The sequence below is a fragment of the Polyodon spathula genome, chromosome 21 (genome assembly GCF_017654505.1).
Source record: "Polyodon spathula isolate WHYD16114869_AA chromosome 21, ASM1765450v1, whole genome shotgun sequence".
NCBI classification, from domain to species: domain Eukaryota; kingdom Metazoa; phylum Chordata; class Actinopteri; order Acipenseriformes; family Polyodontidae; genus Polyodon; species Polyodon spathula.
Genome location: NC_054554.1, coordinates 28628942 through 28650064, shown reverse-complemented (window position 1 = coordinate 28650064; position 21123 = coordinate 28628942). Strand labels below are relative to the sequence as shown.

Sequence of the window (21123 nt, the reverse complement as noted above, 5' to 3'; positions counted from 1 at the left end):
CAGGTTTACTTTTCTTTCTATGCAGCTGAAGAAGGGCTTCAGTCCGAAATGTCCTGAAATAAATTTTAATCATTTTGGTGTACATCCAACACGAACCGGAAAAAAAAAAGTCATTTTTGTGTGTATCTTGAGGAGTAAATGCTGTAGGTATTGACTTGGCTGGGCTCGCTGTTCCATGCTTTACCATCATATTCATGCTGCAGTCACATGAAAGAGGGTGGGAATTAGTCCCTGTTTCTGTGGAGAAGATTAGTGCAAAGTGAAGCCAATTAACACCTCCTTAAACCTCCCAGGCCCACAAGATGGCATTGCAATCTTAATTCTTCTTACTGGTCTCTGTTAAGCCCATGCTTACACTGAACACATCCATTTATATTTCAACACTCAGCTTTTCAGGAATGTGTCCCCTGGGACAGATTAGTTATACAGGCACAGCTCCAGTAAGTCATTGGAAAGTCAAATCGTGAAAAGTCATCTATGAGCAGTTGGACAGGGGTCAGGAGTAATTTGAGTGCATGTGATTTTGTGACAGTTTGGGCATTCGTTCCACCTGTAAAACTGAACCGGCTGCCAAGTGAAAACTCTTATTGAACAGTGCAAGTATCATTAGTCAGCACTATTAAATTGTAACCACAGGCATTTGCTGTGTAAAGTACTAATAAACATTGCAAGTATGATTTATTCAAACACAAATATGCAAGCGTCTAGCCAAAGTGAACGCATATCAAACAGCAGCAGGTTTGAGTTCCTGAAATGTGTTTGTAGGCTTGAACCAAATGAGTGCAAGTTTTCCCCTCATGTGGTTCTAGCTTTAATTTCTGGCTCATTCCACAGTGGACTGTTGTACCACTTTTTTGCAAAATTTTGCGCATGTGGTCTATTCTGCTAAATAACGAAGCAGTTAAAAAAAAAAAAAAGCAATCATTTTTGGAATTGCTATTGAGTGTAAACAGTAAAATTCATTTTACCCATATGCTGTAATCTACTAGAGTTATATATGTGCTTCAAACTACGGTAATTAGAAGAACATGCCTTCTGAGTTGTACTTGTTTTCAGATTGAGTGTGGCTTACATGGGAAGTCTTTTTCCCCACTTACAACCAAGACAAAGAGACATTACACCTGTAACCTTACTGGGGTCAGACCCAAAGAGACATTATACCTGTAATCTTACTGGGGGTCAGACCCAAAGAGACATTACACCTGTAACCCTACTGGGGTCAGACCCAAAGAGACATTACACCTGTAACCTTACTGGGGTCAGACCCAAAGAGACATTACACCTGTAACCTTACTGGGGTCAGACCCAAAGAGACATTACACCTGTAACCTTACTGGGGTCAGACCCAAAGAGACATTATACCTGTAACCTTACTGGGGGTCAGACCCAAAGAGACATTACACCTGTAACCCTACTGGGGTCAGACCCAAAGAGACATTACACCCGTAACCTTACTGGGGGTCAGACCCAAAGAGACATTACATCTGTAACCCTACTGGGGTCAGACCCAAAGAGACATTACACCTGTAACCTTACTGGGGTCAGACCCAAAGAAATGGAAAGGAAAATGGAAGTTCAAGTTTTCCGGGGGAAAATGAAAAAAATGCGTCCCAGGCTTTTCAAGAGCCCGTATGCAGCCAGAGCCGCGGAAATTCATTTTCAATACACAGCTGTTCAAATAGATCCATGGTGCTCGCTTTCACCTAGCGGCTCTGGGGACAAGAGCAGCGGGTTAAGTGTTGAACCCTCGGGTACACATGGAAGTTCCCAGAGCTAAAGAAACACGGCAGAGTCATATCTATCATCTACCCACGCAAGGTAATTAGATATCTATACGCGTATAGGTGTGGAAAAGCACATCGGTGGTTTTTGTAACGCAGAAACATTCGGTCGTGACTTGCAAACACATTTTAGCAATTTAAAAGTGTGTGTGTGTGTGTGTGTTGTTTTAAAGCAGGCCAAAGTGTTCGTTAACTTTTCGACCTCGGGGGAAGAATGGTTTGACTGAAATACAGGTGGTTTCCGGGTCCTTTTTTCCTGCGAAACTGAAAATTGAGATTATCCTTTGCTGGTGAGCACATGCCTATTGATCAATAGCATCCTGTTGGGTCTAGTTGGTTAAGACCATGCTAGTCATAAAACCTACAACCTGGAACCTGTGCAGTCTGGCCAGGGGACTAGGTGAACTAAGTATTTGTGTTTCAGTTTCTCTCGATTTTGTAAAATGATTATCAAACAGGTAGAGGTCAAAAGGCCGACCGTGGTTTTCGATGCCACTTAATCAATACAGAGGTGTGGTGGTTGTTATTTTATAACTTGTTGCCAGAAGGAATTCTGCGCTGAGAAATGAGTGCCAGGTAATCTGAGAACTCAGCACCATGATTTTAGTGCTAGCAAAGTCAATACATAAACCACAGTGCAGTGTTGTGATTTTAGTGGCAGTCATTTTGGTAGTCCATCCCTGTGACACAGACAGACTAATGTCTCCTTCGGTCACACATTTTGAATTACATTTTTAGAAATAGTTTGTGCGAAGTCTATGGAGTTCAAGAAATTGGCCTGCCATAACTTTGACAAAAAGTCATATATGCATTATAAAATAGATGCAAATATAGGAAACTAACCATGGTGCAAATGTGCACACAGTGACTGAAAATAAGTTAAACATACAGTACTGCAGATAATAAGTGACTAAGCAGGTGTTACTCTGTATCACCATGGAGCCACACTGCTTACTTTAAGACAATCCCTATTTTGTGTTGCATTTGAGTTTAAAGTAGTCCCCACACTACCCATAATTTGACAGTATTCACAGTCAAACCTGCTTCAGTTCCACAGGAAACATATATTTTAAAACAAGTCAATTTAACTCTCTATAAATCTGCCCTCAACACAGAGCAGCTCTTGTGGAGGCAAGGGTTTGGCCAACGCAAGTCTTCTTTACAGCTCTCAGGCCCTCGTAATCTCTCAGCTTTTCATTTTAAAGCTGCGCTATTGACTCCACGCTTATTTTATGGGAAACGGCGGAAGAAAAATGATCCGGCCGTGGCAGTGAATGGGGCAGAGAGTGCTCCCAGCCCCGGTTTTATTTGCCCAGTAAACCTGCCCTTCTATCGCATGAGAAATGCTGGCTTTGTTCAGCCAGGGGACCCTGGTAACCGTCAAACGGGGGAATCCAGCAGTCAACAAGAAGAAGGTCAGCTAATATCGCTGCTAATTCCGTTTCCTGGTGCCCATGACAGCAGTGGACCGTTTGTTTGAAGATCCCAGACCCCGAGTCACTGCTCACATTGTTCGACCCATGAGTATTTTTTCGGCTGTGCCAACACTTCAGGATGTTAACGCAAGAGTTTGGAGGGGGATGGGGGGTGATGAGTGGAAAATTCCTCTTTTTTAATGCTTCTCCCTACCCCCTTTTGTTTTTTTTCCCCCCTTCTTCTCTCATTGTTTGACACACGTCTTTGTCTGCCCCGGCGTTGCTGAGCATTGGTAATGAGAAGAGAAGCAAGCAATTGCCTTTAAAAACAGATCTCGGCACAAATCTGCACTTTGGGAGGTTGATGGCTCCTTGAGGTGAAGCAACTGTTACTTATTTTCTTCTTTTAAAGCTAGTCTCCCTTAAACCTTTCAGCATAGCAAAAAGTCTGCAAGAAAGAGAACTGCTTACTAGGGCCAAACTGGCCACCTGGGGAAAACCAGGGTTTCAGTTAGGAATGTAAGTCAATGCAACGTTATTTTGTGACAAACCTGGCAACGTGGGGTTAACCAACCCAGTAGCGGTAGTGGCTATGTCAAGATCCTTACATTTCTGCCTGATTTCCATAAGGCTGTCAAAGGTGGTGACAGCCAAACAATATTACTTCATTGCTCCCCCACTTCCGCTATTAACCCTTTAAGGACCACTGTGGGCAAAGCCTCTGCTGGTAGTATTTTTTTTTATAAGTAGTGAGGGTCTGGGTGTTCACAATTTTTTTGTTTGTTCAGTTTGGATCCGGAGTAGAAACCTGACCTATCTGGGAAGAATACATTTTGCATTCCTGTGGATGTTTTTTATGATGTTGTTTTCTCTAGAGGCCCAATCTGGAGCGATTCACACCGCCAATGAGTTATCACCAGGAAGTCATTTTCTTCTACTTAGCGTGAGCATTATCACAAGTTGAGCTAAAAAATCCCACAGTTTAACTCCGCGAGAGGAAGAGGCTGGGGATCACTGCTATTGAGATACTCTTTGCAGGGTCTTTGTAGAGAGCCATTTGAATGGCAGTAAAGGGAAGATTTATGAGATGGTTATCCAATGTTAATTAATGGGAGAAAAATAATGTAAACTTTTCTTTTATGTGTTTATTAATATTTGTTGTGTTTTGTTTTAATCCCTTGCCTCCATGGTGGTGGTGGTGGTGGTGGTGGGGGGTTGCACTTATATTTAGATTTTTAAAATAATTTTTCCATAAATTCTGTGATCCCGTATGAAAATGTTAATGAGATTAACCAGGCCTTTGGAGAGAGCTGAGGAATGAAACACTGAGACGCACAAAGAAGACCCTTTTGCTTTCATGTTTTAATAAGCCAGGAATACAGTATTTAAAACACAAGAGCACTGCAAGAGAGAGGGAAGAGAGAGAGAAAGAAAAAGGCTGAAGAGCCTGTGTCGAACTCTTAGGGGGAGAGGAATCTTGGCCATTGCTGTGGCTGATTTGATGGGCCTCTTGCAACGGAGGTGCTTGGGTAAGTGCTGTAAGCAGAACACTTGTAAAGCCCCCCCCCCCCCCCCCCCCTTTTTTTTTTTTTTTTTTTTTCCTTTTCTTAATTAGGAAACTCCAACTTTTGTTTCTTGGAGTCCCATTCCGCGCAGAGCCCCAGCCCACTCTGAATGGGGGAGACACGACTAGGAAAGAGTAGATGCGATCTACCTTTGTGTTCTGTTGCCAAACTGGAAACAAGTGCAGGCTGGGATGTGCCAGGGGTCACCTTTCTGAGTGGAAATGGCCCATATATCAGGGGGACAGATAAAACAAGTTTGCAAACATTATTTATGAAGAGAGCTGCAGCGAGACTGGCTAGGGAGAAAGGGCTGTAAAACCTCCTTTAAACAAAGTGTGTTTTTGTTTTGTAGCATGACTGTCAGATTATGATTATTCTTTGTAGTTTTATGTGGTGTTATCCATCATATACACTACCCCCCTGGGTTTGTACACTCAAACTCCTATTGCCTTTATATGTTAAAAAAAATAAAATAATAATAATAATGTTGCATTCTTTCAAATGTGGTGTATACTCCGTACTGCATCTTGTCATTTCCCACCAGTGTTGCACTTTTATCCATTATGCTCTTTGGGTTTGTCCTTCCCCTGTAGCACAGTAGCTGTAAATAACTTCTTGCCCAATTGACGGACACACCATGTTCCCCTTCTTCTTTTCTTACATTTTTGCAAGCTTGCCAGCACTGTACTGTTGCTCACACACTTCAGAGAGACTGAGCGGCTCAAACTCACTAAAGAGCTATTCTTTACTGTCTCAACCTTTTGAACTCTGCTGCCCTGAGGTCATGCCCTGGCAGAGGAAGACCTCTGCTCTTCGCGAGAATGAGAATGCTGGGATTTGCTCATCGCTCCCGTTCTAGTGGTGCTTGCTTATTGCCACAAAACTCAAAGCAGTAGATTCCCGTAATCATGCTCAGTTTTACACTGAACTGTAATTCAGTGGAGGTTACCAGTACTTTCTTCCAGAGTGCAGCTTTTAGTGCACTTTTACCTTACAAGAAACCAAGCCATGTTGATGCTCCTGTTTGCATTTATTGTTCAAAGGTAGTTTCAGCAGTAAGCTTACCACTTTCAGCAGCAAGGAGATTTCTTCTGCTTGAAGTCATGTATTAGATTCATGGTCTAGCTACTGGTTTCACATAACCCCATTAGCACTAATACACTACTGTACTTTACTCTGGGTATGTGAAACCAGCTGGTAATGTCTGTGAGTTCCTGTTCTTCTTTCTGTGGCAGCATAATGGCTTGAAAACCAGTACTAATTTATTCAGACATGGGAGGCGGAGTCTGTTTTTGGAGTGTGTTGAAAAAAAGAAAGATAGGATTTGTTGCATATAGTTTACAGCGTAAAGAAAAGCTTTGAACTTGCAGACAAAACCAGGCTTAGATTTACCTTTTTAATAGCCTTTAAGCTTACCCCTGCCAAAATTAAAAGTTGAGGCACTCTTTAAAAAGTTAAATGAAGTCTCTTTCACAGAGTCATTTCCCCCGGCTTTGGGAGGATTTGTGATTCCAGATTAGCCCCTCTAGCTTGGAATCAATGACCACCAAAGGACCCTGGATTTGTGGCATTGCTTTCCCAGGGTTGAATCATCTCATAAGGCCGCTCAGTGCAGCTCCTTTCCCCCAATGATCTACTTATCCAGCAATGTAGCACTTCTGTGGTGTGGAATCTCACAGGTTGTTTGCATCTCAAGTATCCCTGAATTGTTTGGGCTTCTGAAGGGTGGTGCTTGTGAGTTAATTGGAGATGGCCTGGAGTAATGGTTCCCGCGTTTGTGTGGCAAGCTAAAAGGGGGAACGGGATCCTCAGAACCCCCATGCTTTATTGTTGGTCGTTTTTGTGGGTGTCTTTTCTTGTTTGTAAAGACTACAGTAGAACATTCACCTCGAGTACACAGCCATAAGAAAAGCAGTTTGGGTTGCTGTTGGTTTGCAGGTTAGATATAATCCAGTTTGGTTCAGACAACAACAAATGCATCATTCGAAAAATGTATTATTTAGTCATGTCTGAGTTTGACCTGTTTTATAATGTATCATGAGAATAAGCTACTGGGTTTTCCCAACATTAAAGACATTATTTCTCAGTGCTTTGGTGGATTGATCTGAAAATGTGCAATGTGTATATGGCTTCATAATGGTGGTGGTAATGATATACACAGTTACATATTGTCATAGCAAAGTGTTCCCGTAAACCCTGACAACTATGGCTATTGATAGATTTGTGAGCAGAGTAATTTGGGTTTGATTAGGCAAACATCCTTCTTGTATTAGGTTTCTTTTTTGGGAAATCATAAAGCAAAACATTTCTCCTTAGCGTTTCTTCATATCTTAGTGTTTTATAGTTACGTATGAATAAATTAAGCACTCACCTACACTTTTCAGCCAGTAAACTCCAGAAGTACGTTGAATGAAGAATACAGTCTTTATTAGGCAGCCACAGACATCCCATTGGTGAAAGTTAATGGGAGTTTTGATAGACACAGCAGGGTCACAATTAATAAAATGATGGCTAATCGTGCTAACATAAAACTTGACCCTGGCCTGAAGACTGCGAGAGTCTTTTGTGCAGCCAGGGATTTGGGCAATGAAAAAGGGATTTGCACTTGAGTCCTTTTTTATTCTTTCTTTCTTTTCTCCATCACATTATATCTGAAGAACTGAAAGGGCAGAGAGAGTAGAGAGACCCCAGGCTGATGTTGAAATCCCTGGGTGGTCAATTTAACTTTGAGATGTTATTCAATGGCATCACTGCTTCCATTTCAATGCCAGACCCTTAATCTGTTTGGCTTGCAAATATGACTTGTGTAGCAGCCCCAGAAGCCAGGACAGAAGGAGCTTATTTAGTTATTTAGTAAGATGGTGACAGTTCCCAAACTCCAAGGAAAGAGCTTTTAATTCCACCTGCGTGGCAGTGCAGCCTTGGTTGTCAAAGGCCCCGACTGCCTGTTTGCTTTTAAAGGACATCCCAGGGAGATTTAGATTTTTATTATTTCATCTGGGATAGGTTGCGTGCTTATTTGTTTTCCTAAAACGGTAGGTAGCGTATGTTAATAAAAACACTTGGTCTCTTTGCTCCGGAGTGGAATCCATATGGTCTCGAGAAGAGTTTGCTTGAATTCTTTTGAACACCATTCACTGATGCCTAAGATTGTCTAAAGCAATGTATGGGAAATTGACTTAAGTATACTGTTTTATTTTTATGTTGTAATGGTAGAAAAACAAAAAAAAATATGATTTAATAAAATCTGTTTATAACCTTACATTGTCCCATAATGCTTTCTCGTACCATTGTAAAAGCATAGGTAAGCACTGTAAAGTCCAGTGAGGTATGGTAAAGCATATTAAAAACTATAGCAAGCTTGCCTCTTTGCTGTTTGTCTGTTTAATTCATTTGATTCATCTAATTGCAGCAGTGTGGCAGTGGCGTGCTAATGGGATGGGTAAAAACAGCAGAAGATACATTGTCCTTAAAACAAAAACAACAGCAGTGTTTTAGTGACCAGCGTTCCGTGCATGTGTGTGGGCCTCATAGCTTCCCTTCACCTTACCTTCTCAAAGAACGCATTTCTCTCCTTGTCTTCAATGGCTTTGAGAGAACAGTCAGTAGGAAGTGTAGTCCTTATAAACAATGGTGTGGGGAGGATGCAAGGGCAAGACAATTGAACTATGGTACTCGCCTTCCTCTGTGTTTTGTGTGAACCCAGTTAATTCCAGCATTTAGTGAAACTTTGGAAAAAAATCAATGGTTTTCAAGGGTCTTTGTCCACCCTCAGGTATGCGCCAGGTGACAGGCTAGCCACTTGAATCTGTAGGCTGAAGAAGGACTCCCATCTATTGGATAAGATTTGAAATAACTTGGAAAAGTCAATGTTGGACAGGGTTGCACAAACCTCTGTGCCACAACCCCTGGGGAAAGTAAGCAAAATACCCTGGGAAAGTCAAATATCCCAGACCGGTTTTGTGTTGGGAAAGTCACATTTCAGGTATGTTTTTTTGCATATTGAACAAAAGAAGCTGAACCTAATTTCAAACAGCAGACAGGAGTCGTGCTCGAAATCCATCCTTGGGTATGTTTGAATGTAAAGCTTAATCATTTCTAACTAATATTGTGTATCAGAGCAGAGTACACCCGTATGAGATCGGAGGACCCAAATATTTGGGAATGTAACGCGTGTAACACACATACTATGTAGAACATACAGGAGCCTTTAGATTGACTTTTGTATGAGTGCACTTTTTTCATACTGTCCTCAATAAAAGGATAATTCAAAACCAATATATAACAGTGACCAAACAAATTGCACGACTGAGCGCTATACTTTTTTCTTTTTCTTTTTCCACAGCTGCTTAAAGTGACCAAACTTTGTTCTGATGTCACTGTAAAAGTGTTTGCCCCAGTTCCAGGAGAATGCTGTAATTAGCACTGTGTGGTCAGGTTTATCCTGGCTTTCCCAGTAGGCTGACTGGATATATGCTAGATTGTCTTGGAAAGGACAGTGGAGGGAATAAGGGAGGGAGGGTGCCAAAATGAGAGCAATGTAAGCCAGAAGCAGTTTTAAATTGGAAAACAATGGGCAAGTTGAGTACGAAGAACGCACTTTGTATAATTTAAATGTATCTTTTTAATTTTGCTACGAGACATGGTTTTAAAAATGTTCAATAGATTTACTTCCAGACAGTGAAATACTTTGCAAAGTACAGTATTTGCTTTTGGCATACTTATTTATTTATTTGGTCCTCTTCTGCTTGCTTAAAAACAAAATGCAGTAATGCTAGGAGTCTATGGTGAAAGGTTTGTGAACATAAAATTAAAAGCACTTGTTATGTTCTGCCGTGTAAAGAGTGACAGACAAGCTTGCATTGTGTGAACTGGAGAAGTTTTGTTGGAGAAATTATTTGGCATTCATCACTTGATCTGGGACTGGTGTTTTATCAAGTTTTTATGGGGTGTTTTCTCAGAAAAGGGAAAACTGTTGCAGGTGAATTGTCCCCCCCCAAAATAAATAGGAAGCATGTGGAGCCATTCAGACAGTCGTTTGATTTGTAGCTGGCCAGAAGTCCCCTTTGCAGGTCACGACCTGGAGAAGACATCTATAAGAGGTGAAAGGGTTAAAGGAGAAACTGCTAATGCTGCTGCACTAATTAGCTCTCTGTAGCAGGAATGCAGTTTAAACAGCATCCCCTTATGCAAATCTGTGTGGTTCTGGGGCTGTTTGCTTTGGTAAGACCCGCCAGAGACGATTTAGATTGCTAGGATAGAAATGAATAAATAGGAATTTACTCTGCCTGGTGCACTGATTAAAAAGGCTTTTTATGCATTCACTTGGGGACCTGAATGGAGATTTCAGGCACAGATGGATGTAGTGAGCCTAAGATCTCAGCCCACGCTAGGTTTGTGGCATTTCCGAAAGCTAAAAAAAGAACTGCTTTGTCAGGCTGTGTGGTCCTACCTTTTCGGAGTTGCAATATTAGTATTTATATGGGATTTGATAGACCTGAAGGTAATCATAATAGCTTTCTCTATGGCTGCATTACAAGAGTGGAATTTTTCAATTTTGATTTGGGACTGAACTATTTGCCAGACTCCAAAGGAATAACGCTGTTCTCATGTACGGTAGGTCATTCTCAAGGTTCACTGCAACCACCTATGAGAGAAGGAATGCTGGTGAAAAGTGAAATAAGTATCAGATGCCCTTCAAAGTGCCTAACGGCATCAATAAAAGCGTCAAAGCGCTGGACTTGCTAGATAGGCATGAAGTCATTGTGGTCGAAATGAAAGGGGAGGGGGCAGGGTGGGATAGGACTTTGTGTCACAAGTCGATGGGAAAGGCATTGCCTTATAATTCCATTTTCACAGTTAATGGGATCAGTGTGACCTTATAAAAACATTATTTCCATTATCTGATCCTTTCTTTTGAACGTACATCAGTGGGAGACAGCAACTGAAGGTGACGTTACTGATGATGCCTGTTCCTGGCAACACTCTTAGAAGCTGTAAGGGAGAAAACTAAGATTACACCCATATCAGATGTTGGGAAGAAAGCATTGTTTTTGCATTGTCCTAGCCAGCTAACCGCGAGACAGCGAGAAGACTGCGATGGTGTCATAGTTTAAGGAAGCTGGCCATGTGAGTCATGATTGTAAACAACTGGGGAGAAATCAAATGAAACCATCTGAATGTAAATCCCCGTTGCAAATCTCCTCTATACTGAGCTGGGCCAGAGTCTATGTGCTAACCTTTCAGAATTAAGCCATATGCAGTATTGCTTTGCAGTTCTGATTTAAACCTTTTAAAGAAGACTGCTGCCTTTATAAGCCCCTAGTATTGTGCATTACCATGTTCACTTCATTCTTTTTAATGGGAGAGGTATGCCTAATCGTACACATTGTTTCTATTATTGATCATTCCCGGAGGGTATAGATCTTTTTTAATTACATTTTCTTTGTGGCTGATATGATCTTGACTGATGTAGAATTGGTAATGGGTGAGGGAATTCACAGTGAACTATGTAGCTTGTAAGAACAGCTTCATACCAGCCTAAAACAATTATTCAAGAATGAATAAACTGCTTGAAACGGTAGAGCTAGTTGTCAGGGTGCATGCCTTTGCCTCTTGTTGAAGAGTGGCAGTGTCTGCTTCGCTCTTCCATTGTTTTCGCCCTCCACCCACTTTTCCGGCTTTTAACCAGCTCAGTTGTATATGTTATGACTATGTTTGAAATAATCACTGATAACACCACCTCTGATATAATTGCAAACATGGTAATGCTCTCATGTTTACAGTTACTGCCTGTGTAATACCATGTTAGGCTTAGTTTGAGCCAACGCTGAGAATTAAATGACGAGTCGATAGTCTGTTGAATGAGACCAGCAATCTTTTAACGCTTTTTCAACAGTGAGTTGTTGAAGCAAGACATATTTATAACAGAGTTCCTGACTGCCTTTTATAATTCCACTTGTATTGTGGATAGATGAAAAAAAAGAAACTTAATTTCACATGAACTCCATGCCTTGGAATAATTGGCTCTTTTTTTTTGAAACTGTAAATATTGGCAATCCATAAAACATGCATTTAACACTGGAGCTTGACAGCTAACAGTGACTGCTTTGTGTGATCGATATAAAAAATGGTCTTTTTATAGCTCGTTCTCTGTGCTGCTGCACAAGAGGCGTTTTGTTGCATTGTTTGCTATCCAGGCTTAGCAGTGCAGTTAGGTGTCAGTTTGAGCCATTTCAGCTTTCACTACGATCTTAAGTTGTTACACCTTCAGCTTATGAGGGCATATTGCAGATAATGCAACCCCTGGTGTGACAGAGGCGCAAAGCCCAAAAGAGTCTGGATTGTTTTCAATAGAAGTACTTTCTGTAACACTGCAATGATTCCCGCTACCCCAAGTTCAATACATGGTTGTTCCTTATGCCTCCAATACATAACGTTCACAGAGAAGGGTTAGTGGAGAGCATTCTTTTGAGACAGAGTAAGGCAGGATATTGAGCATGCTATTACTCTTCATTTATGTGTTTGTCAACAAGAAGAGATTCATTGTACACAGAAAGGATTTTATGTCCACACTGAAAACACATGATTAATCACTGATGACTAATTTCTTGCATTTGGTAATATTTCTCTATGCAGTTCTAGAAGAAGGAACATAACATTAATCATGGCATTGCTTTTGTGTGTGTGTGTGTGTGTGTGTGTGTGTGTGTGTAAAATTAGGATGTGCTTTGGTTCCGGTTTGACACAGCAGCATTGCAGTATCATAGAGGCCCTGTTTATCTTGGGAAGCACAGCATTTTTAAGGAGTGCTGTGGGAGGTAAACCCCAGCCCCAGTGTTCACTGTATAATTCCAGTTGCGCCGCATCACTTTTAAATTATCGTGGTTTGTATTTAACATGCAGCTCCATTGTTTAACCCCTATTGTTGTTTTCTGTTTTAGGAATGCTGGTGGTGATTGTTCTGCTGTTAATTGCCATTGTGGTAGTCGCGGTCTGGCCAAAAAGTTAATGAAAGTGGAATCGATGCTGCTACTCTGTACACCATTCTGCGTGATTGCCTGGTAATGGAATGAAGACACTGTGAGGAACTGGAACTTCCTTCTCTACATACTTTATTTTTCCTCTATAATCCATGCGCGAAAGTGAAGGAAACGACAGCTGTGCAAACAAGCAATAAAGATTATTCCGTGTTCCCTTAAATGTCAAAATGAATCATGGAAACCAACATGCATCTCCCTGAGCCGTGCACTTCATAGTTAATTCAAGAGAGAGTGTTTCCTGTGTGTGACAGCGCAGTGATGTCAGAATCAGTCATTGTGGTCTGCTTTGTAGTTTTCTGATTTCATAGGCTGTTAATAACTTTTTCTTCTGCAACATTGAAATTCACTGTTACGTACAAAGAGAGTTTTTCAGATCATGACTTTTATTAATATTCCTGAACGTATGATGATGCTATATAAATAATGAACGCATTCACTAATGGAAGGAAATTATTGTAAACCTTAGGAACTAAATTACATTAATATGCTTCAGAAGGATTAATATGTGTGATTTGTTTCAATGTACCTAAATTACTGTATTAAAATGTATTTATCAGCCTGGGTTTTGGGGTTTTTTTTTTGCCTGGCAAATAATATTCCCTGTTCATATTCATATCTCCAAAACTGTTTGAGATTCATAATTCGTATTTCATATTGTCAGGGCAACATCTTTGAAATGTGATCTGTACAGCTGCTGTCAAAGGTTCATGTGACTTCTTGGATTCTAAATGATGAAGATGTAACGCTTTGTACGCATTTGTATTGTATGATTCTGTAGGCGAGTCTAACGTATAGGTATAGTCCAATAAAAGTGATTCCTTTTGTGGCAGTAATTTTTTTAAGCTGCTCAGCCACGCTGTCAAAACCTCATATCTGCGAAACTTTGAGATACTGACTTCATATGTGCAGGGATAATATGAACATTGCATGATAACGACACTGGACTTGAGAATAATCTTCTGAGCCTATATGGCTGCTTTATTGACATAATAAAATGTATGATTTCCTCCTGATAGAGTCAGCACACTGAGATATTGGACTTACAAGATGTTGGTTTATTTAGGCTTTAGTATTCCCACCTTTTTAAAAAGACCTGCAACATGTAGATTATAACCTTCCTTTCGAAATACATTGTGCTGGTTATGGTTCCACAGAGCTGTTACAAGCTGTCTTCCATGGCGTGTAGGTCTTGATTCGGTGGTTCGTTGTTACAAGCTGCCCAGCACTATACAGCAATCTGAGAGAGGGTAGGACTCTGTGTAGAGGAAAAAGAAGCAAAAAATTGGAACCGTCTGCATGTAAGTGAAGATCTTGAGAGGATGGACATGTTTTGTAAACCTGGAACTGTGTACACGAGGGTAGTGCAAAGGAGAGTTCGGAGAGAGGTTTTTAAACAATGTGTAGTTGTGTGGAAAGGTGTGGTTGATGCAGCAAACTCAATAGAAGTATACAGAATTGAGATGTGGTGGGGTTCTAGTCCTATACAATGACAGTAGTAAAGTATTTTAAAGGGTGAAATGTAATAATTACTATATAAGTCAGGCCAGAAGGTCTGATGGTAATTCCAAGAATGTGACAGGCTTTAAATTGCTTTAAATCCTGCTGTTTTTTTTTTTTTTTTTTAATTTTAACGGATTGATTTGTCCTATCTCATGCAAATAAGAAAGCCTTTGCAACATTAAGATTGCTACTGCAGACGATGGCTCTACATTCTCAAACTCCCAAAAGAGTTAGCCTATCAAACAAGAGAACCCTTTCGGGAATGCATTGCTGTTACTCTGCTGTGGATTAGAGGATCACAGCTCGTACACTTGCTTCAGGGATAATGTGAAATTCCATTCGTATAGTGAGATGTGAAATAGTCTGGGCTTATATATATATATACACTGTAATTAATACAAGTCAGGCTATCTGCAACTTAAAACATCTGATCGTAGGATATATACAGTGGAACTCATAAAAAAAGACAAAAAGTTCTTAATGACTTCTATAACACTAACAGGAACGGTTCCTTTTTAAAATCTTCCCTTAAACTGGTGTGAGTTAGATGCACTTCATTGGTGTGTTTGTTGTTTCTGTTGACTTAAGCTGGGAAGGTATAATATTATTTGGTGTATGTCAAACAGTTCGTGCAGTTTTCTATCTATCTTTCTATGTACTGACTTCACAAAAAATGAGTTATGAGTGGTAACATTACAGAGGAAACCGCTCCTGTTCCCTTGATGTAAAGAGTAAACAGGTACAAAAGCATGTGTGAGGGTAAAGTTTACAGGAGTTTTATTGAACTGAATTCTGGGTTTAGTATAACCAGGTGGGTGTTCAGTTACAGGATCCTTCTGGTTTAATCACAGCCATCTAACAACCAAAAAAAAAAAAAAAAAGACAAACTAAAATCCACAATGTTTCATGTGTCATTAAATATATTCATATATAATAACCATAATATATTAGTATGCATTGTAGAGAAACATTTCTCCACCACTAAACATTTCAATTCAAAATAGGGGCAGAGAGAAGGGGACCGGCAGGTCTATGTGTGTCAAAGATCCGTTTAGAAGATTCTTTTGAAAACTGACCTTGAACGCAAACAGCATCTTTCTTTATTGCCTTTTATAAGGTAATTGTCTCCTGTAACAGTGCCTTACACTCATTGTAGTCACTGCAGAGGGGACAATTGGTTGATTATTAGAAGTTGTGTAGTGTACGTGGGAAAAGAAAGAAGAGAAATAGCCGTGTGTGTGTGTGGAGAGTTGGTTTTGATTTAGATTGGCGAAGCTCTCACCCTGTAAGATCAAAAGCAGTCACTTGTAATACATTTACCAGCTATCCAAATAGCAGTTAATGTAATACACGAATGATGTTAGAAAGCCATGCTGCTGGACGGTGTCTGTGACAAACAGGTAATTGAATTTGTATATCAGCATAGCAACTTCCAAATTCAGTGTTTTACTGATATCTGTGCACCTAGAACTACAATAGACAGTACAGAATTTAGATGACCCGGTAAAATGTGATATGAAGCTGTGCAGTGTGTATATTTTACTGTTTCATAGAAAGTTGTCAACACTGTGTTATGTGTTAGAATGCTCATACAATATAAACACATATGCAGGCAGTACTGTACAGTACATTTGCTGTTTAGAGTTAAGACCAGTCCAGCTCAATAAAACTGGGCACAGGCACTATCCCATCTGTAGGTGAGATATACCAGTCTTGCTTGGGAATGCTTTGGGGAAAATATCTTGAATTCACAGCCTGGACCATTTCACGTAAAGGCTTGAGCTGTCGAGTGAAGCTGGGCCCACACCTGCGTCATCTCAAACTCATTTTTTGTAACTCTTCAGTTGTGGTGGCTACGTTTGCAAGAAGAGAAAGATAAAACTGATTATTTCCTGGCCGATTCTTTTTGCATACAAAGGCCAAACCGTCATCTACCGTTTATCTCTTTCTCCTATTGGAAAACGCATTGAGATTTCTTCAAATGGAGCCTCTTCAGCTTAAACAGTGGTTACACTGGCAATGTGCTGCTCTGATACAGACAGGGAAAAACTGGATGAAACGCTGGATGACTTGTTAGAGATTTATGGAAAATAATTTTGTCTTGTAAAACCTGCAGGTGTAAGATAAAACTGCACACGCACACACACACTCACAGCTAGGGGGAGTTTTGTTGTAGTGTTGCATTGTTGATGCACATGCAGGGACTGTGTGCATTTTACCAGGTGCAGAAAAGGCAGAATAGATGCAACAGGCCTGTCAGCTCATGTGACAGAATAAAACAGGTATACTTTCAATATTGTATTTGTCTTTAAAATAAAATCTACAATATTACATTTTTGGTTAATAATAATAATAATAATAATAATAATAATAATTCACTTTTATAATCTAGTTAAGTTTTACATAAAAATACTATACAAATAACATTTTTTAAATGACTTGTAACCCCTTTATTTGAGTACCCAATAAACCTTGCAGCTTTATAAAATGCACACACCTATCACATATTGATTTTATTTACTGCGTTTCATTTTTATTAAATTTTTGTTTTACAAATAAAAATAATTCATACTGGTTAATATGACAAAGTAAAAAATGAAGATTATGTTTAGAACACAACACAGTTTTCTTTTTGTTTTGTCTATCAATAAAAAAAAATATTTTTTTTTTTTTTTTAATGGCTGAATCAGTGCCAGTCGATTTTACATTTTATCCACTTGCAGGAAACTGAATACCGTCCCTTACAAATGGGGATATGTTCAGGAGCTAAAAACAGTTAAATATTTTCAGGAAAGGATACGGTTTTCCTGTCCACAATCAGTCATTTTCAATTTTTAGCTTTTGGAACGGCAGTGAATGACATTCATTTGAAAGCTCTTTGCTCAGTTGCACCACACGTTTTAACACTGAAAACACTATATAACAATGCCAAGGCTAGCTAGAAATAAACAGAAGATGTATTTTAAGAGTTTTTATTTATGGAACCTCTTATGTCTTTGAAGAAGTGCTACATGAAAAATAAAGAAGATCAAAGGTGTTTTGGGAAATTTGGCTTTGCAATTCTTTTTTTCAATGCTTCTTTAAAGCCGCTGTAAGTGTTCACGCTGTAATTAAGATTGAATCAGTTGTTTATTACTAGCCGTTTCCTTTTAGGAAAGTGTTATAATGTTTGCAACAGAGCCAAATGCTGCATACATTACCTGTCTGTCTCAGCCAACCAGAGGGATGCAAGGTAAGGGCCACTAAACTGCAAATAATGTTTCTGATCACCCTCCTGAAACACAGTTCTTTAAAGAATTGAGTGAAATTTATTTATTTATCTGTTTATTTATTTATTTTTTACAGAATCCATTGTTGAACCCTTTTGGGACAGAATAGCCACCCCCTTACAAATAACTTTAAAGGCTGTATTTACAAAAGAGATGACCACAGCTCTGGTTAGACTGGTCGCTAATTCTACTACAAAAAGACTAGAAAAAGGCCTGTAAAAGTGGAGGTAACGATTTATAATGCATCGTCTTTTGTTAATAGAGCCAATTTTCTTATCTGTACAGTGACATAACAAGAACAACGAGCTTGCGTACAAGAAAACAGCATGCTACAAATATATACCACTGTATATTGATAGCCTATTACAGCAGTACTGCACAGGAGACCCTAGCAGTGCACTCAACATATTACATTTCTAGAAGGGCTGTGGGAAGCCTGTCTGTGGGCTGCTTTGCAGAATCGGCAGTTGTGATTCCAATGTCAAAAGTCCTCAAGTTCCTTTTCCTCTGGTGGTCCTGTCCCTGCTGTCTGTTAGCTGTTAGATGGCTGTAAGTGCTTGCGCAGGAGCAGGTCTGTTAAAACCCAGCTCTCCTGAAGGGATGGTGCAACAACTCAATGTGTTCTTATACATTGGGATTGAGAGGAAACCAGTAGCTCAGGTCTTGAGAAAGAAATGAAGGAGTTTGCTCATAAAGGATTGTGCCGAGTGGAAGTAACTATCAGGGACAAACTTGATTGTCCACTAACTGCTCTGTGGGTCTAGAGGAAATGTGTCTCCTTTTATTAATTTAGGGGAGGTAGGGTTGAAACACTTCCATGTACAGAATACTAGATAAGGAAGCATTAAAAACAGCACTCTGTTTAGATTATACTGTATAATATTAATGCTGCATGTGTATTGGGAAACATGGATCAGCCACCAGAAAACCCTTTTGTCTGCATAAGGTAAAAAAAGAAAACAGGTCTAAACCCTAATGGAGGCTGGCAAATCAAAATTATATTATCGTGGAAGTCAATTAGAAACAAACTATAAGTAATCTGCGATTTTGGCAAAGCGGTAAACATGAGTGTCCTTTGATTCTGAGTTTAGATCTCAGGTTCTGATTGACGATGTGGCCCAAATGAATAAACCTTTGAGGCTGTAAGTCAATTCCATCAAGGGAAGACATATTTTAAAAAGCAACGGTCAATGGGAATTGCCTGGTTTACAGAGTCTCACGCAGACTCATTTGGCCAAAAAGAGTACATTGCCTGTCTCTCTACAATTCTTTGTAGCGCCTCCCATAAAAGGGCTCAAACATGCACTCTTCATTCACAAGATTCAGCAAGTGGGTGGCATTTACTGTGCCCAGCCTCCATTGCGATTGAAACCCAGGTCAAGAGCTTGTCAACTTCAACACATCTCAAGCAGAAGACTTTCCCCAAAACGTACAATTTTGGCACTTTAATATCCTAACATAGAGTGAACTATAATATATTGAGGTATTGTTCCACGATATAGCCTTTTGTTTAGGTATGGGATATATCAACATTTTCTCTTACAAGATACTGAATGCAAGAACCACAACAAAAGCTTACTTTAACTATCCATCTAAAAAGTTAATACTTTCCTTTTTTTAAGATTACACAGTTCCTGTGATCAGGCATTAGATCTAGCAGTCATCCAGCACACACCTTTTCTCCTTTCACTGCATGTCCTAAAAATAACAAGAAGAAGAAAAGGAATCGTGCTGCTTTTGGAATTGAAAAGCAATACAGTAGCTGGGTTTTGGTAGCTGGACTAAAAAAGTTCTGTTCAAAACATGGAATTTGTTACACACCAAAAAAAAAAAAAAAAAAAAACAACAAACAAACAAAAAATAAGAAGAAAACAAAAAGTTATATATTTGTAATATTAGGTGCAAACTCGGCAAATCCAAAAGTAAAATAATCTCAAATAAAAAACATTTTAAAAAGAAATTGGCAAAGTAGTGTGAGCTCCTTCACAAAAGTAAAGTCATCCTAATTTTCTCTTCGTGCTCCTACTCGAAGCAGCACCGCTCAATCTCTTCCCCCTTCTCTCTCCCTCTCTCGCACCCTTCCTCTCTTGTCTTTAGGCCTTCTTGCACTTTCCTTTCTTATCTCTCTGCTGGAACTTCCTGAGTCTCCGGGCCCACATGTCTCTCCACTGTATCACCAGGCTGCCCTTGTCTGCCACCACGCCTCTCTGGTCCGGAGAGTCCTCGTCGTTGCCCAGCAGCAGGTACTTCTTGCCCTGTTTGATTTTGGGGCACTTGCAGGCCACGTCCTTGGAGCGCACCCAGAGGAGCTGGTCTCCTCTCCGGATACGGTTCTCTCCCTGCTTGTACACGGAGATGATGTTCACCGTGAACTTCCACCACTCCCCGGCCTTGTCTGCTTTCAGGATGTGTACCTGCATGGCTGCAGGGAACAAGAACACAGAGAAGAGAAAAGGGAAGGCTCATTAGCTTTGCTGTTTTATTAGAGTGTAGTGTCCTCTGAGGCGATGACCGAGTCAAGCGGCCGGCTTTGCACCCAGGAGCTCTGCAGCAGATGTTTACAATTCTGTTTTTGAAAAGTTTGCACCACTATTATTTTTCATTCCAATTCATTTTAGAAAAAAAAAAAAAAAAAAAAAAAAACATTTCCCTGTCTTTCTGAAAAACCTTTATTTATTTATTTATTTATTGCCTTTAACAACAATAGAAAATTGGTTGGGGGTGGTCTTCTTTGGTGGCTAGAAGCTGCATATCCTTATTAACATCCCATAATAACGAAGCAAACCTGTTTATGATTGCATGTAATATGACTGTGCGAGTTTCCTCAGTTTGCCTTTGTCCTCTGCTGTAAGTCTGTTCTCCGTATCTGTGCTGTTAACACCAAAAAGGAAAACAATAGCACAGTTTGTGTAATTTGCGACGTATGACATTCGCTTGGCAACAGTAAAATGCTAAATACAGTAAAGACGGTAAAACTCTGTTATGAGGGTTTTATTGCTATTAGAAAAGGGATATGTAAAAAAAAAACATTTAAAGTTTTTCTGTTTGTTTTTTTTTCGTGATTTTATGCGTCACTAGTTTTTGCTGCTCACGAACATGAACATTTTCCTCAAAATTCCATGAGTAATGCGGTTTGCTCCTCAGAATTCAAACTGTACTGTGGTCCAACTTGGCAATTTTCTTTTTAAGATGATTGGGATAAAAAATAAAAAGCCTGGAAGCCACAATGTAATAAGAAAAAGGGTTAAAATAAGACAGTTTACCGCTTTGCAGTAAATCGCAGATTATTTTCCTTGTCGTTCATTTTCAGGCCGCAGCAGTGCAGTTTAGCTCAGCACTCTGGGCACTTCTTGTGGTCCTCCCTCCATATTAGCACTTTTGATTCGCTGACCTGATTAATTCTTTTAATTGCGTTCCTTCCGCAAGCCCTGAACTTTAACCCTTCCTGGTTCCAAAAGCCAGCATATTCCCTGTCACAGCAACAGTTGTTTTTCCAGCCAAGGGAATCAGCATGTCTGAAAAAAGCCCCCCTTCACACACACACACACACA

The 21123-nt window shown here is 39.9% G+C and overlaps 2 protein-coding genes across 3 annotated transcripts in view; one reads left to right on the top strand and one right to left on the bottom strand.

The window, feature by feature from the left end:
• The window catches only part of stx8 (syntaxin 8), a 40159-nt gene extending 26533 nt beyond the window's left edge, over window positions 1–13626 (top strand). Inside the window, exon 8 of the mRNA XM_041221799.1 lies at window positions 12705–13626. Within this exon, the coding sequence (XP_041077733.1) occupies window positions 12705–12772 (68 nt within the window). The 3' untranslated portion in view covers window positions 12773–13626. The remainder of the gene's footprint in view (window positions 1–12704) is intronic.
• Window positions 13627–13843: 217 nt separating this feature from the next.
• Window positions 13844–21123, bottom strand: part of LOC121296345 (netrin-1-like) — a 67180-nt gene continuing 59900 nt past the window's right edge. Inside the window, exon 7 of one of the 2 annotated variants that reach the window (XM_041221798.1) lies at window positions 13844–14058. In XM_041221798.1, coding sequence (XP_041077732.1) covers window positions 14012–14058 — 47 coding nt within the window. In that variant the 3' untranslated portion in view covers window positions 13844–14011. Of the gene's footprint in view, window positions 14059–16674; window positions 19995–21123 lie in introns of those variants that run through there. The other variant, XM_041221797.1, reaches the window with a different exon arrangement.